The following is a 27,548-nucleotide window of genomic DNA, read 5'->3' on the forward strand; positions in this document are numbered from 1 at the left end:
GGTGACATCAAATGACATTTGAATATTTTCAAAGAAATTCATATCAATCCATTAGTTACAGTCAATATTGACTGGATGGAAACGCAGGTCAATTTTAATCGTGTATATAACGTAGAAGAGCCGGACCGTACCATTTGCAATGAAGGAGGACCGCAAATTCGTCCAGGTTCATTCGTTTTTTATACCGACGGATCGAAACAAAACGATCAAGTGGGAGCTGGAGTAATAGGCCCTGGTGTTAATTTGTTAGTCTCAATGGGTAGATGGCCAACCGTATTCCAGGCTGAAATACAAGCAATACTAGAATGTGCCACAATTTGTTGGAAGAGGAAATACAAGCATTCAAATATTTGCATTTTCTGACAGTCAAGCAGCTTTAACTGCTTTGAAATCTTACAGCTGTAATTCGAAGTTATTTCTCTTGCTACAGCAATGAATTAACTACATCGGCTGTTTTCCTACTCTCCGCATCGACCAATGTGGCGCTAGCTTCTATGCGCGAAAAATCGCTAAAAGTAAATCGCAAAAATATTGTATGGCGAATACCATCTAAAGGCAAATTCTTCAAAGTGGAACACATTATTCGAAAAAATATTTGGTAGTGGTTGTGCACAATGGTGACCACTACTAAGCCTAGCAAATATTTTTTCGTGAAAAGCTTTGTATTTCAAGTAATTCAAGTTTAGATGCATTTCGCCATACAAAATTAAAAGGATTTACTCCTGCTGATCAACTGTGGCTGCGAGCAAAGCGGGTAGTCCATTATCACAAGAAATTAGGTAATGAGAAAAGTTGAAGATGATACTTGTCGATTTTGTGATGAGGAATCTGAAACCTCTGCACATTTATTGTGTGACTGTGTTACATTCTTTACTACAAGAGTAAGATATTTGGTAAGGGATTCCTACAGCTCTCTGAAATATGGTACTTACAGCATTGTAAAATAATGAATTAAATGCTTTGGCTGTTTTCCTACTCTCCGCATCGACCAATGTGCCGCTAGCTTCTATGCGCGAAAAATCGCTAAAAGTAAATCGCAAAAATATTGTATGGCGAATAGCATCTAAAGGCGTATTTCTCGAAGAGGAATGCATTGTTCGAAAAAATATTGGGTAGCGGTTGTGTACAATGATGACCGGTTTGGTGCCTACCAAAATTTTTTTCGGTAAAAGTTTGTCATTTCGAGAAATTCGAGTTTAGATGATTTTCGCCATACAGAATAAAATGGATTTACTCCTGCTGACCAACTGTGGCCGCGTGCCAAGCTGGTAGTCCATTAATGGACTACCCGCTTTGCGCGCAGCCACAGTTGATCAGCAGGAGTAAATCAATTTAATTTTGTATGGCGAAATGCATCTAAACTTGAATTACTTGAAATACAAAGCTTTTCACGAAAAAATATTTGCTAGGCTTAATAGTGGTCACCATTGTGCACAACCACTACCAAATATTTTTTCGAATAATGTGTTCCACTTTGAAGAATTTGCCTTTAGATGGTATTCGCCATACAATATTTTTGCGATTTACTTTTAGCGATTTTTCGCGCATAGAAGCTAGCGCCACATTGGGCGATGCAGAGAGTAGGAAAACAGCCGATGTAGTTAATTCATTTTATACGACACATTTTTCCCTGCGGAGAAACATCCGACGATCATGCGCTGAGGGTCTCTACTCATAGTGACCTATCGCCTTGATATGTGGTTAGGGAATCGCGCCACTTGGGCGGTGGCTTCTATATTCTTCTGTTTTCCACTGTAACTCAGTCAAATTTGAACCAATGGACTACCCGCTTTGCGCGCAGCCACAGTTGATCAACAGGAGTAAATCAATTTAATTTTGTATGGCGAAATGCATCTAAACTTGAATTATTTGAAATACAAAGCTTTTCCCGAAAAAATATTTGGTAGGCTTAATAGTGGTCACCATTGTGCCCAACCACTACCAAATATTTTTTTCGAATAATGTGTTCCACTTTGAAGAATTTGCCTTTAGATGGTATTCGCCATACAATATTTTTGCGATTTACTTTTAGCGATTTTTCGTGCATAGAAGCTAGCGCCACATTGGTCGATGCGGAGAGTAGGAAAACAGCCGATGTAGTTAATTCATTAATGAATTACCTACATCGGCTGTTTTCCTACTCTCCGCATCGACCAATGTGGCGCTAGCTTCTATGCGCGAAAAATCGCTAAAAGTAAATCGCAAAAATATTGTATGGCGTATACCATCTAAAGCAGTGGTGCTCATCCTGCGGCCCGCGGGCCGCATGCGGCCCTCCAAGCCTTAAGATGCGGCCCGCGGAGTACTTTAAGACGAATCGAAATTTTCGAACGATTGTTTGGAATAACTCGTTAAATTTATTAAGAAATCAAACAAAAAAATGCTGATCAATTTTCACAGTGTTGAACACAAATTAAATGATAAATAAACAAAAAGAACAATTCGTTCTGGTAAGATTCGAAATCGCAACTCCGGCAACTCCGCAACTAGGCATTTCAGCTAAGTCACGAAGCCAGCTTATAGTTATTTATAAGTGGTACGAATCAAATGAAAGTTTGTTAAAAATGTAATCTTGAATCATTTAAAAATTAGTTGCAGTTTTCAAGCGCAGTCAATGCAACGCTGAGCAAATATTTCACATTTCGCCTTTCCGAAGAACATACAAACACAAAGCACGAAGTTTTTGACAAAATTCTCAACAAATCTCGACTTGGTTACCAATATTGTTTAATTTTCACTGTTTGTTTAAATTTCTATTATAAGACTCACACATTTTTCGAAACAAAACTTACGAATCCAATTTGAATTGTCCAAGCAAGAAACTCCTGAACGAACTTAAAGAAAAAAAATCTCAGGCAAGATTCATAAAGCGTCTCTTGTGCCCTTATGGAGAAACTTTTGGATACATTTTTGGAGAAACTCCAGGAAACATTGGAGAGAAATTTTAAGCAACTCTAAGCGAAATATATGGAGAAACTCAAATTATGCTGGAGAAAATAAACCTGAATAAATTCAATGAGAAAGTTGTGGCGATACTGCATGGAAATTATAGGAGCATCTCCTAGAAAAATGTTCTGAAGCAATTTATGCAGCAACTTTGGAAGATAATGTTGAAGAAACTTCCGGAAACAATTGTTAAAAATCTGATTTTTGAAGAAATTTAATGATGAAGTATTGCATCAACTTTAGAAGACTTATGGAAAGAATTTACTAAAATCTTCAAAAAACTCCTGGAAAATTTTCGGAAAAATCCGGAAGCTATTCTAGGAGAAATTCTTGGAAACGATTAATGAGGAATTCCTGAAGTAACTTCAGTGCAGTTCCAAAGGCAAATCTAAGAGGAGTTCTTGGAGGTGTTCCAAGAGAATTCTAGAAAAACTAAAAGAAACTTCATTCTCGAAAACCTTCTGAAGCGATTCAAAAGAAACTTGTAAAAGCTGCTGGACAAGTCCTTGAAGTGGCTTCAAGGCAATTCTTGGGGCAACTTCTAAATTGCTTGTTTGAATTTCAATTTGAAACTCAAACGTTTTCTCAACCAAATGTATGAATCTAAAATGAACAGTTCAGATTTTTTAGAAATATGCTTTAGAATTGTTCTTTTTGTTGTTTTTGTGCATCGATGTTTTATGCGGCCCGCAGGTCGATCCCGGATTGCAAATTTGGCCCGCGGTATCCTCCAGCCTGAGCACCACTGATCTAAAGGCATATTATTCAAGGTGGAACACATTATTCGAAAAAATATTTGGTAGTAGTTGTGCACAATGGTGACCACTATTAAGCCTACCAAATATTTTTTCGGGAAAAGCTTTGTATTTCAAGTAATTCAAGTTTAGATGCATTTCGCCATACAAAATTAAATTGATTTACTCCTGTTGATCAACTGTGGCTGCGCGCAAAGCGGGTAGTCCATTGGTTCAAATTTGACTGAGTTACAGTAGAAAACAGAAGAATATAGAAGCCACCGCCCAAGTGGCGCGATTCCCTAACCACATATCAAGGCGATAGGTCACTATGAGTAGAGACCCTCAGCGCATGATCGTCGGATGTTTCTCCGCAGGGAAAAATGTGTCGTATAAAATGAATTAACTACATCGGCTGTTTTCCTACTCTCTGCATCGCCCAATGTGGCGCTAGCTTCTATGCGCGAAAAACCGCTAAAAGTAAATCGCAAAAATATTGCATGGCGAATAGCAGCTAAAGGCACATTTCTCGAAGGGAAAAACATTATTCGAAAAAATATTTGGTAGTGGTTGTGCACAATGGTGACCACTATGAAGTCTACCAAATATTTTTTCGGAAAAAGCTTTGTATTTCAAGTCATTCTAGTTTAGATGCATTTCGCCATACAAAATTAAATTGATTTACTCCTGCTGATCAACTGTGGCTGCGCGCAAAGAGGGTAGTCCATTGACCCAACTTTTGGAATGAGGTGAGATAGGTATTAGCCTGGTACACGGTTTATATGGAAAAAATACAAAAAAAATGGGCAAACTCAAGTTCCTGTATACTTTTTGAGTTCCACTTTGGACCCATATCTACTGTGCAAAATTTCAGGTCGATCGGAAAAACTATATTTTAGCGCCCACCATTCTTAGTTTTTCATACGATTTACTATGGGGAAATTTTACTCCAGCAAAGAAAAATCGCTAGGAGTCACCCCTGGATCCCTAAAAATAAGTCGACGAATGATTTCTGTAGAATACTTTACTAGGAATCAGACCTCCGAAGACAGCAAATCGATGCGACGTTCGTGGAAAAAGTTATTAGGCCTCACCCGATCGATAAAATAACGAGATTTTATTATTTATTGTTATTCCTTAGGCAAAAGTTCGACCCTAGTTGAAAATTCAACTTTTTTTCAAAAAATTGAAGCAGATAAATATAAATGAATACCGAGTGGTGATTCTACCATCCATGAGCTAAAATTTTGCTGAGCAAAGTAACGCCAAATGTCTTATCAATTTTGAGTTACAACACTTTTTGTATGTGTGTGTCTTATTCGAACTCTTGCCCCACCACTGGGGCAAAAGTTCGAATCTAGTGTTTGTGGAATTTTGCTAACCGTAGCACACTTTTTTGACACTTTGGTAATATAAATATCCGAAACCACTTAATATTTGATGTTGGAACTGGAATACACTTTAAAGCTCGATCTGGATTTTACCCAAATCAGGGTTAAATTTAATACACCAAAAATTAGTAGTTTTCCGCCAAATCCTGATAATACAACATTGTTTTTCAACTTTGATCGAATTTTCTTACTAATTCCATCATTCTTAGAGATCATATATACATTTTGCACAATTTTAGGTTTTTACCAAAAGTTGCCACATGACTCGAACTTTTGCCCCACAATTCGAACTTTTGCCCCACTATGTGTAAAATATGATTTCCAAATCTTTTTTGCAAAAAGTTATACATGCTGAAGCATCTTCAAAATATAGCTAGTTACGCCCCAAAATAAAATATCGAATTCGATTTCATTACAATTCCATTTCATGCGTTGGAAGGACCATGGCATGTTACAATTTTTTATTCAAAAACCAACATTTTGTCATAACTTTTCGAAATATTGATCAATGTCCATAACTTTTGGAGTGAAAGACTCTTTTTCTAAAAGGCTTCGAACAACCTTGACACCCGAAAAAAATAATTTGAATTGAGCTCAAAAACTTCAAAAGAAACTCTTGCCCCACTCGAACTTTTGCCCCACTCTACTCTATATGTTAAACAGCGTTTGCATGCCATTTGGTTTTCAGTCAACAACTTTTTCCACATGCCTCAGATCGCTTTGCGGTCTTCGGAGGGTTGGTTCCTCGTAAAATTTCCAAAAGAAATCATTCATCGATTTATTTTTAGGGATTAAGGGGCAACCTGTGGCGATTTTTCTTTGAAAAGGTGATTTTCCCCATATTAAATCGTATGAAAATTTAAAATGGCTCGCGCTAAAATATAGTTTCTCCGATCGATCTGAAATTTTGCACAGTTGATATGGGACCAAAATCGAACTCAAAAAGTGTACAGGAGTAAAATGTTTTTTTGCGTCCCACGCTAATGGACTACCAGCTTGGCGCGCGCCCACAGTTGATCAGCAGGAGTAAATTCATTTTATTTTATATGGCGAAAAGCATCTAAACTCGAATTTCTCGAAATAAAAAGCTTTTACCGAAAAAATATTTGGTAGGCACCAAACCGGTAATCATTGTGCACAACCGCTACCAAATATTTTTTCGAATAATGTGTTCCATTTCGAGAAATACGCCATTAGATGCTATTCGCCATACAATATTTTTGCGATTTACTTTTAGCGATTTTTCGCGCATAGAAGCTAGCGCCACATTGGTCAATGCGGAGAGTAGGAAAACAGCCAAAGCATTTAATTCATAGGTATAGTATCTACCCGTGTACAACATTTCAAATCAATGGACTACCCGCTTGGCGCACACCCACAGTTGATCAGCAGAAGTAAATCCATTTTATTTGGTATGGTGAAAAGCATCTAAGCTTGAATTACTTGAAATAGAAAGCTTTTACTGAAAAAAACAATTGGTAGGCTTAATATTGCGAATATTTTGTATAGTTTTTCTTTCGCAATATTAAGCCTACCAAATATTTTTGCAGTAAAAGCTTTCTATTTCAAGTAATTCATGTTTAGATGCTTTTCACCATACAAAATAAAATAGATTTACTCCTGCTGATCAACTGTGGGTGTGCGTCGAGCGGGTAGTCCATTGACTGAGTTATAGTGGAAAACAGACGAATATAGAAGCCACCGCCCAAGTGGCGCGATACCCTATATAGATTAGTGGGTGGTGTATCACAAAAGATCAGAAAATTGGTCGCAGTGATAAGTTACCCTACAGAAAAAAAGTTATGAACATTAGAATAAGAAATTATTTTGACGACAAAATTGCTATACGTACAATGGACTACCCGCTTGGCGCACACCCACAGTTGATCAGCAGGAGTAAATCCCTTTTATTTTGTATGGTGAAAAGCATCTAAACTTGAATTACTTGAAATAGAAAGCTTTTACTGAAAAAATATTTGGTAGGCTTAATAGTAGTCACCATTGTGAACAACCACTACCAAATATTTTTTCGAAAAATGTATTCCACTTCGATAAATATGCCTTTAGATGCTATTCGCCATACAATATTTTTGCGATTTACTTTTAGCGATTTTTCGCGCATAGAAGCTAGCGCCACATTGGTCGATGCGGAGAGTAGGAAAACAGCCGATGTAGTTAATTCATTGTTTGATACACTGTATTTAGGTGTTCATTATAGTGTTGCGTCTACCTTTCAATATACTTCTCATAGTCAGGGAACAAAGTCTGCAGTGTTATAATTACAATTTTAATAAGACTGTACATTTCAGATGCTCCTACATTGATTTTCCTCGTAATCGACCTGTCATCAACAAACCAGAATCCAACATAAAACTTGAAACTTCCGAAGCACATGTCGAACCAAGTACATTAGGATTTCGGAAACATCGTAGTCGGATACCAGTGCGAAGTCAACATCATGCGTTCACGGATGAAGAACTTGCAAAATTTACGGCGTTGCCGGAATACCGAAAGGCAAGACGAGAACTTATGATTAAGCCTCGACCATTGTCATCCAATAGAAGTACTTTTGCGCAACAGATACAAAACGAAGAAAATAAGGTGGGGTTGCGACAAGATGGACGAAATGTGGCAACCAAATCTACTTCAGGTGATGATCAAGACAAAGCTACAAAAAGGACACCAAGTTTTAAATTTATGGTAGAGAGTGCCGATGACAATCGCAATTTGAAAGTTCACCAGGACAAACGTTCAAAATCACCTATATTAGCCATTCAAAAAGGAGATGGCCCTGTAGAGCTATACAATAAGCCAGTTTTCCGAGACAACAAAAGCTTTAACAGGAGGAATCGGACCAACGTTATTGAGTCTAATGTAAAATATGTAAAAAATGCAAGCGATCAATATCGCAATTGTCACATGGATAGAACAAAGAATCGAGCATACGATGAACAGAATGTGGTACAAAAATCTTTTGTGGTACTTAATGCGCCAGTGAAGCAAAGAAATAAGCATTGGTTGGGGCCAACTACAATATATGACTCACATTTATATTGAATGAACATAAAACTTAAAACTGCCATGTTCTTAGAATAATTCAAATTGAAATATAAAGTATTTGAATGGAGAAAGCTTTTGTTTTGGGCAAGAGTAATTTGTGAAAGAATTAAATACCTGTTATCACGGCCGGATCTAAGGGGAGCAGGGCCCCCTGCCCCCACAAAAACCGCAGCCCCCTCCCACAAAACCGTCTATGTTTGCTTAACATTAAATTTGTTTTCATTTTGCTCAAGTACTGTTAAAAAAAACAAAGAAAAACTTTTTTGCTCATCGCATTTGTACCTCCGAGGGACCTCCACATTGGCTCCAACCCGGGCCCCCACAACCCTGAATCTGAGCCTGCCTGTTATGCTGGCTCAACTGTGATTGGTTGGAGATCGGAGATAGAATTGAATACCATTCAGGACAAACCAGGGGACTGTTATGCTGCCGAAATTCTGCAAAGTGACGTAAGCGACATTGATAGTTTTGGCCCCTTTTTTGGTTATTATGTCTAAAACTCTTGCTCATCCTCTAAGTTTCTTTCCATAGATGATAGATTACGACTAGATCTTGCATTCTAATACAGCAAGCATATCACAGTTTTATTTTTACACCAGATATTATATATAATATACCAAAATTTATCGACATTTTTAATGGCGCTTACGTCACTTTGCAGAATTACGGCAGTATGGTCTTACCCAGCATTAAAACTATGCTGCTGTGTTAAAAGATAGGTTGTCAGCTTGAGCCTCACGCTTGAGCCGCAGTTATTTTGGCTACAAAAACATTGCATTGGTGGGATAGGGATGCCAATTCCTTGGGACAAACGCCTTGAAATCCCGCTTCAACTGTGTATCAGAACTGTAGGCGCGCACATCTCAAGAATCAAGCTTTAAATCATGCATTTTTACCCTTCTTACACCCATAAGAGTATAAATACCGTTCGAAAAACCTCCTTTCGATCCGACCCAAGTAAGATGGCTTTTAACCATTCAGCGCGCGCGCTGTTGTAAAAAGTACAACACTACCAAAAAACCTCGCTTTTCGTATACAGCGCGAGCGCGGTGCAGTTTCAGTTGTTTGACGGCGCGCGTCCTGGAAGGTTAATAATACAAATTATTGCCAACTATACTGAAAATTTATCTAAATTTCATAGGATTTTGAAGTGAAAAAGCCATATCTATATATGGCTTACGTGGGACCGCGCATAACTTGCGTAAGGAACGTCCAATTTTGATAATCTTTGTTTTGTTCTTTTAGTTTTCACCCAATGAGGCAACAAACATGAACATATTTAAATATTTTGAAAATCGATTTTCTTTTTTTATCTGGGACTTGGACTTGAAACGTAAAAAACACAGTAGGTAAGACAAAGTTCGCCAGGAACAGCTAGTTTCACTTAAATTTTATTGGATTTTTTCAGTGGAATGTTTTCACTAATCAATCATTTAAGTATCAAATGTAAAGCTAGAAAAAATCTACTGTAGATTTTTAGTGGAACTCAAGTAAAATTTTCGCTCAGTATAGTGGAAAAAAAGAGCTGTAAATTAGGTTAAGTGGTTGAAAAATACAAAAAAGATCAGATGGGATGGACTTGGCTGTGATATTTCACTAGTTAATTGACTAGATGATAATTGATTTTCATAAGTTATTTTATCTTAATTCACACACATAACAGATAGTAGGTATGTTGGAATATCGAAACAATAAGTGATTTTTTTCATTGTTGACAAAATGTAAAAAATATTTGTTGATTATTATTATTATTTATTATTATTATATGGATTCAATTTGGTGAGCATATTTAGCAGACGAAGTTTTGCTTCATGGCATTAAGAAAATTAGCGACGATAGGACGATGAATTGTGACGCTTATAGCGTGGAGAATTTGACCTGGATCGGGAGCGATGATTCGATTGACGATCTTGATTGCGTTCCGTGCGACCACTGCAATTTAAAATAAAGCTAGTATTTATTTAGATCACAAGTTCATCACCAAGATTTTTTGCTTTTGACATCAATGTCCACAACAAAAAGACGTGTTCGAAGGGCAAGTTCAAATATTAATTGTGAAAGAAACTCACGTGCTTCGGAAGGAATTGAACCTACGACTCCCAATCCGTAAGACAGGCGCATCTTATTTGTCCATACTACGGGCATTGGTAGTACGTAGTTGCAGCTCCGTGATTGACCAGAGCTATTGGAATTGCACAGAGAACCAATAGATGCGACCTGGATCACATTTCGATAGGTAAAATTTTATTGCTTCAATAACGGCTCACGGTCAACCGTGGCAGGGAAGGAATGTTAGTTTGACTTCCGTTGTTGATGAAGGTTGTGAGCCAGGAACTAATATAAATACTGGTGTTCAAGGGATTCCGAGTTTATATGCTAAAAATGATTTTTGTAAAAAGTTTTGTTTTTGCGTAGATTTTGAACCGTCGGGGGTCGGGATAATATGAGCAGCCTATTTTCAATAAAGAATTTATATTGCCTAACGTAACACTCTACTCTTCAATACATTAGTTAGCTATGTTAAAAGTCGATAAAAAAATAATAAAATACAAAACAAGATTTTAAACAATCAGGTTTTGAAAAAAGACCGACTTTAGGCCTTGAAAAAAGTGCGGCGCAAGACGGGTCACTTTTCAAGTAGTTTTTTTCTGTTGCTCCATATCCATTCCATACTGAATAAACAAGAGCTGCTAGTAAACATTTCATATTTTTTTTGGAAAATAAATAAGTTTGCGGTTTAAGTGGATTAAGTGGACTTCGGGTACGTCTCCACTAGACAGAAATGTCTTGCCATTTTGCTGGACAGATGTGTCATGACAGAAATGTTCTCTCGTTGTTTGCATGGAAAGCAGCGTTGTTGATCATTTCTGTTACGTTTTCTCTTTCTGGCAGCAAAATGGCAAGACATTTCTGTCTAGTGGAGACGTAGGGTAAGAGACGGGCTCCTGTTGAGATACACAGCGTGAGTGGTGTATTTTCTATTTCTCTTTCCTGCACTGAGGATATGGACATCTCTGGCCGTGAAGAGCGCGTTCGTCGTGCCGGTACGAAAAATCGAGCTTGCTGGAGCAGCTCAGGATAGTCAATTCGGTTGCTCAAAAGATCGAACGCAAACATCCGTTGAAGATACACTCGACGCTCGCGCAGTGACTCCAACCTTATCAGTTGGCACACACTACACATTATTTTTAATTCGCTGGAAACCAGCAAAGTTTTGCTGGTTTTAACATGCTGTAGATACAGCAATCTATCCAGCAATATATTTTTGCTGGATGTTCAGCAAAGCGTTCTGACAGCATATTTTGCTGGTCAACCAGCAATTTTGTCCGTGCTCAATGAATGGACTACCAGCTTGGCGCGCGGCCACAGTTGATCAGCAGGAGTAAATCAATTTTATTTTGTATGGTGAAAAGCATCTAAACTCAAATTTCTCGAAATGACATGCTTTTACCAAAAAAATATTTGGTAGGCACCAAACCGGTCATCATTATTCACAACCGCTACCAAATATTTTTTCGAATAATGTGTTCCACTTCTAGAAATACGCCTTTAGATGCTATTCGCCATACAATATTTTTTCGATTTACTTTTAGCGATTTTTCGCGCATAGAAGCTAGCGCCACATTGGTCAATGCGGAGAGTAGAAAAACAGCCGATGTAGTTAATTCATTAACTACATCGGCTGTTTTCCTACTCTCCGCATCGACCAATGTGGCGCTAGCTTCTATGCGCGAAAAATCGCTAAAAGTATATCGCAAAAATATTGTATGGCGAATACCATCTAAAGGCAAATTCTTCAAAGTGGAACACATTATTCGAAAAAATATTTGGTAGTGGTTGTGCACAATGGTGACTACTATTAAGCCTACCAAATATTTTTTCGGAAAGAGCTTTGTATTTCAAGTAATTCAAGTTTAGATGCATTTCGCCATACAAAATAAAATGGACTACCCGCTTTGCGCGCAGCCACAGTTGATCAACAGGAGTAAATCAATTTAATTTTGTATGGCGAAATGCATCTAAACTTGAACTACTTGAAATACAAAACTTTTACCGAAAAAATATTTGGTAGGCTTAATAGTGGTCACCATTGTGCACAACCACTACCAAATATTTTTTCGAATAATGTGTTCCACTTTGAAGAATTTGCCTTTAGATGGTATTCGCCATACAATATTTTTGCGATTTTCTTTTAGCGATTTTTCGCGCATAGAAGCTAGCGCCACATTGGTCGATGCGGAGAGTAGGAAAACAGCCGATGTAGTTAATGAATGAATTAACTACATCGGCTGTTTTCCTACTCTCCGCATCGACCAATGTGGCGCTAGCTTCTATGCGCGAAAAATCGCTAAAAGTAAATCTCAAAAATATTGTATGGCGAATAGCATCTAAAGGCAAATTTATCGAAGTGGAACACATTATTCGAAAAAATATTTGGTAGTGGTTGTGCACAATGGTGACCACTATTTAGCCTACCAAATATTTTTTCGGGAAAAGCTTTGTATTTCAAGTAATTCAAGTTTAGATGTATTTCGCCATACAAAATTCAATGGACTACCTGCTTTGCGCGCAGCCACAGTTGATCAGCAGGAGTAAATCAATTTAATTTTGTATGGCGAAATGCATCTAAACTTGAATTACTTGAAATAGAAAGCTTTTCCCGAAAAAATATTTGGTAGGCTTAATAGTGCTCACCATTGTGCACAACCACAACCAAATATTTTTTCGATTAATGTATTCCCCTTCGAGAAATGTGCCTTTAGATGCTATTCGCCATACAATATTTTTGCGATTTACTTTTAGCGGTTTTTCGCGCATAGAAGCTAGCGCCTAATTGGTCGATGCGGAGAGTAGGAAAACAGCCGATGCAGGTAATTAATGAATTACCTACATCGGCTGTTTTCCTACTCTCCGCATCGACCAATGTGGCGCTAGCTTCTATGCACGAAAAATCGCTAAAAGTAAATCGCAAAAATATTGTATGGCGAATAGCATCTAAAGACAAATTTAAAGAAGTGGAATACATTATTCGAAAAAATATTTGGTAGTGGTTGTGCACAATGGTGATCACTATTAACCCTACCAAATATTTTTTCGGGAAAAGCTTTGTATTTCAAGTAATTCAAGTTTAGATGCATTTCGCCATACAAAATTAAATTGATTTACTCCTGCTGATCAACTGTGGCTGCGCGCAAAGCGGGTAGTCCATTGATTTACTCCTGCTGATCAACTGTGGCTGCGCGCAAAGCGGGTAGTCCATTCCGGCTGCTTTTTTTTTGTTTTTTTTTCCCTAAAACTTTAAATGTTTTTTAATAGACTACCCGCTTTGCGCGCAGCCACAGTTGATCAGCAGGAGTAAATCAATTTAATTTTGTATGGCGAAATTCGCCATACAATATTTTTGCGATTTACTTTTAGCGATTTTTTGCGCATAGAAGCTAGCGCCACATTGGTCAATGCGGAGAGTAGGAAAACAGCCAAAGCATTTAATTCATTAGCTGAAATTTATTAATCCACCAGTGTACAGGAGACATACATGAAAACACTGCGCTTTATTCTCTATGCTGCTGAAGACTTTTTTGTCGGAATTTTCATGATTTCTGCTACAGTTTTAACGTCTGTTTGTAAGTCGGAATGAAGAGACGAGAAACACTTTTTATAGAAAATTGTAAGTTTCTGACAAGTGTTTTGCTGATTAGCCAGCTATTTCAATGTTTGCTGACTATTCAGTTAGCAGTACCGATCTTTCAGCAAAATGCAATTTGCTGATGCTTATCCAGCAATTCGTTTTGCTGGATGAGAAAATCAAAATTTGGTGTGTATTTTTAATGGACTACCCGCTTTGCGCGCAGCCACAGTTGATCAGCAGGAGTAAATCAATTTATTTTTGTATGGCGAAATGCATCTAAACTTGAATTACTTGAAATACAAAGCTTTTCCCGAAAAAATATTTGGTAGGCTCAGGGCTGGCATTTCCTCACTCACTGTGCGCAATGCGCAGTTTCTAAACGCAAAGCGCAAAGAGCAGGTGGCTACGCAATGAGAAATAAAAAGAACGCAGTGAGCAAACTCACACGCAGAGAGCAGTTTGCCATTACACACTGCGTTATTTGTTCTGCTCAGTGTGAAAGAGTGTGAAAGTAAATTGACAATGAGTGAGGCGAAACGAAGTGAAATCAGAGACAAAAAGACGTAACACTGTCGAAATTTGCTTCCATATTTGTCAAGATTCTGATTACTTTGAGAATTGATGTTTTCGGTAAAGTTGTTAGGCTGATCAAGGGCCTAAAGGTTATGGATCGTTTGATTCAGTATTCCACCACTAGGTGGTGCTAGAGGTCAAACAAATTTTATATTTCATATATCTCAGGACTTTGATCACTTAGAAAGTTGGTGTCTTCGGCAATGTTGTTTATTAAGCCAAGGGCTCAAAGTAAATGGACCACTTGTTTCGAAACTCCGCCACTAGGCGGCGCTAGTTACACATTTGCAAGATCATGAAAACGATTGATTTTTTTCATTAAGTATTCAACATGCTGTAATTTTGTTTTCTTTGAACATATTCAAGTCAAGTCAAATGTTTTACAAAGACCAATATGTTAGCCGTAAATGTGCAAAATTTCATTTCATTCGGTCCAATAAATTCTGAGATATAGCAGTTTAACGAAAAATACTCAAATATGAATCATTTAACTAGAATCGCTCTAACTTCATGTAAAATTATTCAATCAAGCCCATTTATCATTTAGAGCTAACTAGTTGTGCAATAAGCGATAAAAATTTGAGAATTTTTGGTGCACTCTATAGAAAGTTACAGCTTGCTGAATATTTTTGCGATAATTAATGAAAGTTGCATGCTTCTTCTAATTGATAACTAGCGCCATCTACTGGCAGAATATTGAAACAATTTACCAATCAACTGAAAGGCCTTAACCAAGCAAACTACATTGCCGAAGAAACCATCTTTCGAAGTGATCAGAATCCTGAAATATATACAGGGTGTTAGGTTCCTAAGGGCCGATTTCTTCACCTCAGCTTAACTGGTAAGCCAGGCTTACCCACATAGTTAAACCTGGTTTAACGCTTAAACCAGGGTGAAGAAATTGCCCCTAAGTGCAAACTTTTTAAAGGGTGATAGAGGACCATGAATGGTGAAAAAAATTGTTCTACGCATATGGTCAAATCTCAACCGTTACGTAGTTATTGAACTTCCCATGTTTTTGACTCTTATTGCCTTAACTGGCTATTACTTGAAAATGGTCAAACTTATCGCAGTTTTTTTACCCTCATTCGAAAAATTATTGAATTTTCTATCAAATGGCATCTTTGAATCGATTGGTTTAGTTAAATAAGTAAGTTTTCTAGAGCAAAATGGCTAAAAATAGTGTGTTTTAATTTGATTTTGTCAATGAATTAACTACATCGGCTGTTTTCCTACTCTCCGCATCGACCAATGTGGCGCTAGCTTCTATGCGCGAAAAATCGCTAAAAGTAAATCGCAAAAATATTGTATGGCGAATACCATCTAATGGCAAATTCTTCAAAGTGGAATATATTATTCGAAAAAATATTTGGTAGTGGTTGTACACAATGGTGACCACTATTAAGCCTACCAAATATTTTTTCGGTAAAAGCTTTGTATTTCAAGTAATTCAAGTTTAGATGCATTTCGCCATACAAAATTAAATTGATTTACTCCAGCTGATCAACTGTGGCTGCGCGCAAAGCGGGTAGTCCATTATCTTTGAAACATGCGTAATAAATTAAAATTATTTCTTTGGCAAAGTTGTGGCCCCTGTTTCAATCTACAATTCGTTCTTTGACATCAATCTTCTAGCTCTTGTCGTTTTCTTACAATTTCGAATTAAACATCGCATTTCACATCATAAATTTGCAACTGTGCCGCACATTAAAATTAAAATTGCAAGAAAACGATAAGAGCCAGAAGTTTGATGGCAAAGAACGAATTGTAAAGTTGAACAGGGACCACAACTTTGCCAAAGAAAGAATTTTAATTTATTACGCATGTTTCAAAAATAAATGACAAAAACAAATTAAAACACGCTATTTTTAGCTATTTTGCTCTAGAATACTTAGTAATTTAACTAAACCAATCGATTCAAAGATGCCATTTGATAGAAAATTGAATAATCTTTCGAATAAGGGTCAAAAACTGCGATAAGTTTGACCATTTTCAAGTTATAGCCAGTTAAGGCAATAAGAGTCAAAAACATGGGCATTTCAATAAGTACGTAACGGTTGACATTTGACCATATGCGTAGAACATTTTTTTCATCATTCATGGTCCTCTATCACCCTTTAAAAAGTTTGCACTCATGAACCTAACACCCTGTATAATATAAATTTTGTTTGCTCTGTAGCGCCGCCTAGTGGAGGAATTTTTAATCAAACGAATCATAATTGGTAAGTTCTAAACCAGCCAAATATTTTTTTCCGAATACATAAACTCTCGAAGTTATCACGATCATGAGAAATTTGGTATAAAAAACTCGTCAGTATTACGTCTGTTTGTCTCTGACATAACAGAAATCACAGACAACAAGATGTGACACTTGTGAAAATTTCATACCATATATCTCAGCAGAATGATTACTTAGATAGTTAGTGTGTTTGACAAAGTTGTTAAAATAGTCAAGGTCTTGCTAGTGATGGGCCGTTTGGTTATAAATACCTCCACTAGGTGGCGATAGCGATCAAGCAATTTTTATATTCCGTATATCTCAGGACTGTGATCACTTAGAAAGATGGTGTCTTCGGCAATGTTGTTTGGTTGGTTAAGGCCTTTCCGTTGATTGGTAAATTGTTTCAATATTCTACCACTAGGTGGCGCTAGTTAAAAATTAGTAAAAGCATGCAATTTTAATTATTTATCGCAAAAATATTCAGCAAGCTGTAACTTTTTATTAAGTGCACCAAAAATTCTCAAATTTTTATCGCTTATTGCCCAACTAGTTAGCTCTAAATGGTACAAATTTGAGCTTGATTGGATAATTTTACATGAAGTTAGAACGATTCTAGTTGAATGATTCATATTTTAGTATTTTTCATTAAACTGCTATATCTCAGGATTTAGTGAACCGAAGGAAATGAAATTTTGCACATTTACGGCCAGTGTTGGTAAAATCACACTCAATGCGCACTCATGAACCGCTCCTGCGTGAGCAAACTCGCGCGCGATTCTGAATCATTTTCTCATGCGCGAGAATTTCATGCAAAATCTCGCTCTCACGAGTCAAGCGCCGAAATCTCGTTTGCTTGTAAAACGAATCCAAATCAATTTGAATGGCATTCAATGTTATTGTACGCTAGATTTGCAGTTTTCCTATCATATAATCCTAAAAAAATCGATGTAAATAATAAGAACACCAAGAAATGAAGCAATGAGTGAAATAACGAGTCAACTCATGCATGATTTTTTCGGCTATGAGTTTGGCGAGTCAAGAATCGCGCGTGAAACAACTCGACCATGAGATTTGAGAATTTGAGTTTTTACCAACACTGTTTACGGCTAACATATTGGTCTTTGTAAAACATTTGACTTGACTTGAATATGTTCAAAGAAAACAAAATTACAGCATGTTGAATACTTAATGAAAAAAATCAATCATTTGCATGACATTGCAAATGTGCAACTAGCGCCGCCTAGTGGCAAAATTTCGAAACAAATTGTCCATGAACTGTAAGCCCTTGTCCTACCAAGCAAAAATGCCGAAGACACCATCTTTCTAAGTGATCAGAGTCCTGAGATACATGAAATATAAAATTTGTTCGATCACTAGTGCCGCCTAATGGAAGAATCCCGAATCAAACTACCCATTACCAGTAGGTGCTTGACCAGCCTAATAATTATGCCGAAAACACCAACTCTGTAAGTTATCAGGATCCTGAGATATACAGGAAGAAATTTTCGTCAGTGTTACGTTCGTTTATCTGTGATTTCTGTCATACCAACTGCGCAATGAGCAGCGCAATGAGTATGCGTGCATCATGTGTCCTTTACTCTTTGCGTGAAACAGATACATTACGCACTGCGCCAAAACGCAGTGCACCTCAAAGAGCAAAAGATCCGTGAGAATGAGCATCCGTACGCAGCACATTCGTTTGTATTGAATGCGCGCAGCCAGTGGCTCACTGCGTTTTTACACTTTGATGAGAATTCCAGCCCTGGGTAGGCTTAATAGTGGTCACCATTATGCACAACAACTACCAAATATTTTTTCGAATAATATGTTCCACTTTGAAGAATTTGCCTTTAGATGGTATTCGCCATACAATATTTTTGCGATTTACTTTTAGCGATTTTTCGCGCATAGAAGCTAGCGCCACATTGGTCGAAGCGGAGAGTAGGAAAACAGTCGATGTAGTTAATTCATTCGCTGGAAACCAGCAAAGTTTTACTGGTTTTTAACATGCTGTAGATACAGCAATCTATCCAGCAATATATTTTTGCTGGATGTTCAGCAATGCGGGTAGAACAATTTCGTAGTAAGTTGATGGACAACAAACTCAACTAAAATATATTATCAATCAATAAACAATAGCAAACATGGTATAAACAAACTACTTACAATCTAGTTTTCCCCTCGGCTACAAGCACTTCCAAAATTCTACCTGCGGGATTTCTGGGCGAACCTAATTAAACATTCAACATTATTGCAAACATGATGTTTCAACAAATGTGGTACAAACTCACGGTAAGTCACGGTATAACGACACTATCACTACATTCCGTACAAAACTCTTCCGTTTAGCAAACGATCTACAATTTCACAAATTACTATATACAATATTTTGATACACAATAACAAACTTACAATACATAATCTCGCACATTCAACGCAATTTCAATCAATAATTAAACGTTCGCAATTCTATTACAGTAAAACCTCCATGAGTCGATATTGAAGGGACCATCGACTCAAGGAAATATCGAGTAGTGGAATAAAAATCCTTTGGAAAGCTTTTTGGGGGGACCATCATAGTAACCCAGAAATTATTTTTCAGTATGGAAAAATTTACCTCCATGAGTCGATATCGAGTCAAGGAACATCGACTCATGGAAGTTCGACTGTAATACGATAGAGAAAACACTAGTCCTGTTCAACGACGTAGGTTGAACTTGCTCGAACTTGCTCCATCCCGCTCTTTCCCGTTTGTTGACAAATGGGTAAGAGAAGGATGCAGCAACTTCGAGCAAGTTCAACCTACGTCGTTGAACAGGACTACTATCTTTCTAGAAAACTGCCTTATCAAAGCGCAATCAACAAAAACACTCTCATCTAACTGTTGCACATCTTCTACTGTACTGCCGTGAATAGCATATCTGTCCCATTTGCATAGGAAATCCAGCAAAGATGGGACTGATATGCGATTCACGGCAGTGTACGTAATATGTACAATTATGCTGCAGTACTGAACAACACTGAACAACAACAAAGCGGAACACGTTCGCCGCATCATTCACCGATAGCGTTCTGCATTCCCATTATATTTAAATTGGCGGTTGAACAGTCCGCTGTAACACTCTTGCGTTTCATAAAATTTAAAAAATATTGTTAAATTTGAGAAAATTCAAAGAATGCCAATAGTAGGTCTATGCAAGCCAGGGCCCTACATTTTCAATTTCAATTGAAATTTTCAGGTGAAGTTTGTAAACAATGTTTTCAATCGTCAATGGAAGCAAGCCGCCGTCGTCGTCGCCCAGTCCGACTGTCATCGTCACCGATGAACCGACGGTGCTGCGCCGTCGCAGATGCCGCTTTGTTTCGCACTCACAAGCTCACGCACGCTCGTTCGACATCAAATGAATTTTTCTGTTGTAACTCAATTAATGAGTGTAACATCCGACAAATCTGTGTAATGTTGATGTATGCTATGCATATTTTACTGAAACAGTCTATTATCCATAAAAAAAATTAAGCAAACAAACATTTTAGGTAATTTGAAAATTTCAATTGAAGCCCAGTCGGTGTGAAAATGAGCCGCCGCTCGTCGTTGCGTCGAAGAAAGCGACAAAAATAACGGATGAAGCGAAGCGCTTGGATGTTGTTGTGAATGTTCCCGTCGTCGGCGTCCGTCCGATGCTGATGGGCGCTCGCTTTCAGCGTCATGTTTTGGTTTCGACGATGTAGGCCCCTGGCAAGCTGAATTATAACTTGTCTTTGACTTGTGATAAATGCACAACGGATACTCCTTTGGTTCCCATTAGCACTTACGGCCGATTCCTTCACTTGCGTTCAACTCTTAAACCAGATATATCTAATTCAAAGTCCAAGCGATGGTGAATAAACTGGCGCTTAAGTGCTAATGGGTTAAGCCCTCCCATCGCGTCAAGATCGAATATCCAGGGTGAGGGATTGAGATAATTCCATATTCTGAATCTGTATGCCAAACTAAGTCGAAATCCAAATTTTTATCAATTTTGGTGCCCGAACCTATTAAAAATCAATTAAAAGTTTGTATGGGAGCGTTTTGTCGAGTCGCATTTTGTACTGAGCGGAGCTGTCAAAGTGTGATTTCAAAAAATCTCTTTGAAATTGATTTAGGTACCAAAATAAAGTTCTAAAAATCTGAAAAAATCATAGCAGCTCAGAAAAAAATGCTTTTTCGTTTAAAAACAAAAAAAATCATTGAATTTTTTTAAATGTAAAAACCCAATTGATCGTTAAATGCATGCGCCAAGCCGTTTTGAAGAGTGTTACGTCTGTTTGTCTGTGCATTTCATATATTCTCCACATAAACGCTTGCGGGGCAAGATGGTCACCTATTGTATTTTTTTTAATTTTCTAAACATCGCTGACACACATTTCGATATGCTCTTATGACACCTCCCCCCCACTACGGAAAATTTTGGTCGGAATTTAACATTTTGAAGGGGAACACAAATAAATTATTCGAGAAATTTTAAAATTTGTAGGTGAAATTATAGTTTCTTAGAAGAAGATCTTAACAAATCCGATAAGTTTGGCGATTTTGCTTAATTGTTTGGGTAATTTTTCATCAAATTTATTTATTATTTATCTTCCTCCACTTGTCGCGTCAACAAGCACTGTGACAAAAGAAGAAAATGAGATTTGTTCCGGCCTAACTTATTAACATATTTACTAGTAGCTCTTGTTTATTCAGTATTCGAGAGACGAACCAGCCAAGGGCTGAAAGTCTCTATAATAAAGGCAAATCAAATCAATCAATATTCAGTATTTATATGGAGTATATATTAGTTAATGAAAAAACCGTATATTTCCGTTTTTTTTGAGAAAATATGAATAAAACGTGACCCATCCTGCCCCACCCCACCTGACCTCATGTAATGCTAAAGAATGTTCGAATGCAAATTATAGTAGATTTGATCAGGAAGCGTCCATAAATTATATGGCGCTCTAAAGGGGGGCATGGCAGTCCATACAAAAAGGATATAAGGTGAGTCGTAGTTCATTCTGACTTATTGTGAAATGATAATTATAGGAAATACGTACCGAGGGCTTCTTGATCTTGATCGAGAGCATGAACTAGATTCAGAGCTTGAGCTGGAGCTTGAGCTGGAGCTTGAACTTGAGCTTGAGGAGTAATCGTCCTTGTGATCTTTGGGTTCAACACGTTTCTCACTTTTGCTTACATCCTCTGTGTCAGAACCCCACAGATCATATTTCGAGAGATCTCCATTGTCATCATCTTCATCGTCATCTTCATCTTCATCGTCCTCTTCAGCTTGGCGCGGCTTTTTACTCTTTGATGGGCTATCTTTAGACGACCGAGCTCGAGAAGAAGAGCTGGATTTTCTCTTCTTTCTGCGGCCAAATTCGTCATATTCGTCGTCCGAGTCTGACCGGTCTTTGTACTCAACAACACCGCGATCATTGTAGCCTCCTCCGTATCCTGAAACGAAAAAGGTATAGTGAAAACAAAAATCGAAACAGCTGTAGGTGTACAGGTGAGTCTTGCCTTTTTTTGTCATTCGTTCTCCTTGATAAACACGAGAAAGCGCGGGATGAAAGAGAGGCCGTGCTACTCCCCCATTCTTCACTTTCTAGTGTTTGTTTAGGAGAGTAAGGAAAAAGAAAAAGCTGACTACGCAAATGCAAAAGAGATTTGAGTACAGGTTCTAATTAAACCCCACGTCTCCACTAGAGTCAGTCTAGTTAGAGTCTGGCGGACTGTCACTTTCGATCGGAGCCAATCGAGCATGACGTCACGGTGTAGCATTTATCGGTGAGGACACTATGACGTCGTGCTCGATTGGCTCCGGTCGAAAGTGACAGTCCGCCAGACTCTAATTATAGGGACTCTAGTCTCCACTAGACAGAAATGGCTTGTCATTTAGGCTGCCAGGAAACGTTACAGGAATGATCAACACCGCTGCTTTCCATGCAAACAGCGAGAGAACATTTCAGTCATGACACATCTGTCCAGCAAAATGGCAAGACATTTCTGTCTAGTGGAGACGTCGGGTAACACCCGAGCAACGAGTGGAAAATCCCGCTAAACGAAAATCATGAATCAAGCAGCGCACCCGCCCGGGGGAAGTTCGTTTGGGAGAATCATCAGCATTGGTGAAGACAAAGGGGGGCAAAAGGGGGCACTTGACCCCCCTAACTATAAATTTCTGTTTAAATACGCCAAAAAATGTTTCAGAAAAATTAATAAAATAAATTGAACTAATTTGGTGCCAGCAAATTTCACTAGATACGCCAAAAAATGTTTCAGAAATAAAAACAAAATAAATTGAATCAATTTGACGCCAGCAAATTTCACTAGGTACACCAAAAAATGTTTCAGAAAAATCACTTCACTTCACTGAACTGAACTGAAGATATTTATACATAGGGACTCTGACTTTCTTAGTACTTACTCTGGTAAGGCATGTTTCTCTAGCGATAGCATAATCGCATTTGCAATTTTGCATAGGGTAATAGAAGTTTCAGTTTTTCGCGTTGGTATTTGATTGAGAACACTATAACGGACGTTTTAGGTTGGAGTATAATTTCTTTTGAGTGAAACTTTGCCTACTATTTGGCGTTTTCTGATCAGGTTTTTGCTGTACTCTTGGCCATGCTGTATTTTAGTAGAAGCATTGTGCTAAAAATAAAAACGATTTTTGGCTCAAAATCATAAAACCGATCATGCTTCTGCATTTCTTTCTCTATTCAATGCACAGTTTATACCATTCCTCTTGAATAATAAGCGAAGAAAAATTACAGTTGTGAATTAGAAAACTTCTTTCGATTGGTACTTCGCCGATGGTTCAACATTAAAAACAAATTGATGCCCGAAAGCATGTAACTTGCATGTAACATTTCGCTACCGTAGAACAGGGTATTTTTGATAATGCGGGCAACGTTGATTGTGCGGGAGGTATTGTATTTTAAATTTTATAACATAGATTCTGTCAATCAGTTAAGCAAAAGGCACACGTAGGTCAAAATAATACATATAAAGAGCCATCTCAGGTGATTTTATTAATGAATTAACTACATCGGCTGTTTTTCTACTCTCCGCATCGACCAATGTGGCGCTAGCTTCTATGCGCGAAAAATCGCTAAAAGTAAATCGCAAAAATGTTGTATGGCGAATACCATCTAAAGGCAAATTCTTCAAAGTGGAACACATTATTCGAAAAAAATATTTGGTAGTGGTTGTGCACAATGGTAACCACTATTAAGCCTACCAAATATTTTTTCGGGAAAAGCTTTGTATTTCAAGTAATTCAAGTTTAGATGCATTTCACCATACAAAATAAAATTGATTTACTCCTGCTGATCAACTGTGGCTGCGCGCAAAGCGGGTAGTCCATTGGAAGCAATTTTGTGAATGGATTACCCGCTTGGCGCACACCCACAGTTGATCAGCAGGAGTAAATCCATTTTATTTTGTATGGTGAAAAGCATCTAAACTTGAATTACTTGAAATAGAAAGCTTTTACTGAAAAAATATTTGGTAGGCTTAATATAGTAGTCACCATTGTGCACAGCCACTACCAAATATTTTTTCGAATAATGTATTCCACTTCGATAAATTTGCCTTTAGATGCTATTCGCCATACAATATTTTTGCGATTTACTTTTAGCGATTTTTCGTGCATAGAAGCTAGCGCCACATTTGTCGATGCGGAGAGTAGGAAAACAGCTGATGTAGTTAATGAATTAACTACATCGGCTGTTTTCCTACTCTCCGCATTGACCAATGTGGCGCTAGCTTCTATGCGCGAAAAATCGCTAAAAGTAAATCGCAAAAATATTGTATGGCGAATACCATCTAAAGGCAAATTCTTCAAAGTGGAATACATTATTCGAAAAAATATTTGGTAGTGGTTGTGCACAATGGTGACTACTATTAAGCCAACCAAATATTTTTTCGGGAAAAACTTTGTATTTTAAGTAATTCAAGTTTAGATGCATTTCGCCATACAAATTTAAATTGATTTACTCCTGCTGATCAACTGTGGCTGCGCGCAAAGCGGGTAGTCCATTCATTGGGACAGAAACCCCCAAAAAAACGCGCAAAAGTATGCAATGCCCTTGGATTTTCATCTAGTTTAAACTGTTGTGATCAAAATTTGTTACAACAATCCAATCAGTGTGAGTACAAATTTATGATCTATTGATGCACTTAACGAAAAGTTTTTTAAATGAGAAAATTTTGCCTGTCCAGATAATTTCATTTTTCCCTGTATACTTATGTACGTTTGTGGAGTACTGAGTAAAACTCCGTGAACTGAGCTATCATTGTCTGAGAAATAATATAATATTTACAGTTCATAAACATTTGATCATGCTACGCATAGTAAGTTACAACGAATTAACTACATCGGCTGTTTTCCTACTCTCCGCATCGACCAATGTGGCGCTAGCTTCTATGCGCGAAAAATCGCTAAAAGTAAATCGCAAAAATATTGTATGGCGAATACCATCTAAAGGCAAATTCTTCAAAGTGGAACACATTATTCGAAAAAATATTTGGTAGTGGTTGTGCACAATGGTGACCACTATTAAGCCTACAAAATATTTTTTCGGGAAAAGCTTTGTATTTCAAGTAATTCAAGTTTAGATGCATTTCGCCATACAAAATTAAATTGATTTACTCCTGCTGATCAACTGTGGCTGCGCGCAAAGCGGGTAGTCCATTGATTGGATTGTTGCAACAAATTTTGACCATAACAGTTTAACCTTCCTTTTGCATCACGTTGGCAGCAGCTCGCTGATGTAGTGTATGGTTTGAGTCAAAAATGACCCTAATGCCAAAGGAGGTTTTAACTAGATGAAAATCCAAGGGCATTGCATACTTTTAGGCGTTTATCGGTGTATGGGAGTTTCTGTCCCAATGGACTACCCGCTTTGCGCGCAGCCACAGTTGATCAGCAGGAGTAAATCAATTTAATTTTGTATGGCGAAATGCATCTAAACTTGAATTACTTGAAATACAAAGCTTTTCCCAAAAAAAATATTTGGTAGGCTTAATAGTAGTCACCATTGTGCACAACCACTACCAAATATTTTTTCGAATAATGTGTTCCACTTTGAAGAATTTGCCTTTAGATTGTATTCGCCATACAATATTTTTGCGATTTACTTTTAGCGATTTTTCGCACATAGAAGCTAGCGCCACATTGGTCGATGCGGAGAGTAGGAAAACAGCCGATGTAGTTAATTCATTCACAAAAATTTTGATCATCTAGTTGTCTATCAGTGGTTCAAATTGGGGAGAGATCGGGCTATTTTACATGAAGCTTTGATGACTTAACCCGGGAGCGGTCGCGTCGTGTACTGAGTACACGCACCATGAAAAATGCACGCTTGAGGTACACAGCGTGAGCGTGACGTCGCTGCAGATAGTCAAAGACGCGACTGCTCGAGGGTTAACGATTTAAGCTTTGAAAAACGTTTGACTTAACCTAAAACTGTTTGTAGAAAAAAAAGTTACAGCGTTTAATTTATTTTATGAATTTTAAGTAAATTGGTGTATTTACTAATGAATGTATATTAAACCCAAGTAACCACGGGCCTGAAGCCGTATTGCATGCAAATTTACGGTAGGGTATGTGTGCCATCAGTAATCTCACGCTCCCATATTCATCCTATTCGAAAACAAGCGATTACGGCACCGATTGATTCCGTTCTTTGTGTTTACATTGGTGCTAACTTCTAACAAAAAATACAAAAATAAGAAACAAAACAAACAGCGCTCCAATCCCTTGTTTTTCGTAGGATGAAAATGGGAGCCACATGCTTAATAAGGGAGCCAATACCCTATATGTAAAGCAATCACTACTTTACATGAGCACTTAAAGTTGATTTAAAGTGTAAAAAGGCAATAGGAAGCATTCAGTAAAGTACTAGATTGAAGGTAGTGAGCTGGATTTTTGTATGGTGAGATGATAAATTCTCCGTTTCTGCAATTAAATGGTGCAAACAGCGTGGGTTATATGATTCCTTGCCTAATTTGATGTTGTTTGAGTAAAACCTTGGATTAATGTGTTGTTGACTTGGCAAGAAATGGAAACACAGTGATCCAAAACTTTGCTCAATCATCATCACATTAGGCAATGGACTACCCGCTTGGCGCACACCCACAGTTGATCAGCAGAAGTAAATCCATTTTATTTGGTATGGTGAAAAGCATCGAAGCTTGAATTACTTGAAATAGAAAGCTTTTACTGAAAAAACAATTGGTAGGCTTAATAGTAGTCACCATTGTGCACAACCACTACCAAATATTTTTTCGAATAATGTATTCCACTTCGATAAATTTGCCTTTAGATGATATTCGCCATACAATATTTTTGCGATTTACTTTTAGCGATTTTTCGCGCATAGAAGCTAGCGCCACATTGGTCGATGCGGAGAGTAGGAAAACAGCCGATGTAGGTAATTCATTAATCATAATACCCACGCTGTTAGCACCATTTCATTGCAGAAACGGAGAATTTATCATCTCGCAATACAAAAATCCAGTTCACTACTTTCAATCTAGTACTCCACTATTTGCTTCCTATAGGACAGATAGGTGAAGTACTAGATTTGTAGTAATGAGCTGAATTTTTGTATGGTGAGAAGGTCAATTCTCCGTTTCTGCAATGAAATGGTGCAAAAAGCGTGGGTATTATGATTCCTTGCCTAATTTGATGCGGTTTGAGCAAAACTTTGGGCAACAGTGATGTTGTTTTGTTTTCATTTCTTGCAGTACAAACAACATAGTTATCTAAAGTTTTACTCAAACAGCATCAAATTAGTCAAGAAATCATAATACTTTATAATATACAGGGTGTTAGGTTCATGAGTGCAAACTTTTTTAAGGGTGATAGAGGACCATAAATGGTGAAAAAAATTGTTCTACGCATATGGTCAAATCTCAACCGTTACATAGTTATTGAATTCCCCATGTTTTTAACGCTTATTGCCTT

The 27,548-nt window shown here is 37.6% G+C and overlaps 2 protein-coding genes across 2 annotated transcripts in view; one reads left to right on the top strand and one right to left on the bottom strand.

The window, feature by feature from the left end:
- The window catches only part of LOC109415008 (uncharacterized), a 49,650-nt gene extending 41,476 nt beyond the window's left edge, over positions 1–8,174 (top strand). Inside the window, exon 6 of the mRNA XM_019688876.3 lies at positions 7,381–8,174. Within this exon, the coding sequence (XP_019544421.2) occupies positions 7,381–8,128 (748 nt within the window). The 3' untranslated portion in view covers positions 8,129–8,174. The remainder of the gene's footprint in view (positions 1–7,380) is intronic.
- Positions 8,175–9,750: 1,576 nt separating this feature from the next.
- Positions 9,751–27,548, bottom strand: part of LOC109415110 (zinc finger Ran-binding domain-containing protein 2) — a 38,816-nt gene continuing 21,018 nt past the window's right edge. Inside the window, exons 3-4 of the mRNA XM_019688970.3 lie at positions 21,628–22,027; positions 9,751–10,063 (exon numbers count right to left, since the gene is read on the bottom strand). Of these exons, the coding sequence (XP_019544515.3) occupies positions 9,958–10,063; positions 21,628–22,027 (506 nt within the window). The 3' untranslated portion in view covers positions 9,751–9,957. The remainder of the gene's footprint in view (positions 10,064–21,627; positions 22,028–27,548) is intronic.

The sequence above is a fragment of the Aedes albopictus genome, chromosome 2 (genome assembly GCF_035046485.1).
Source record: "Aedes albopictus strain Foshan chromosome 2, AalbF5, whole genome shotgun sequence".
Taxonomy (NCBI): domain Eukaryota; kingdom Metazoa; phylum Arthropoda; class Insecta; order Diptera; family Culicidae; genus Aedes; species Aedes albopictus.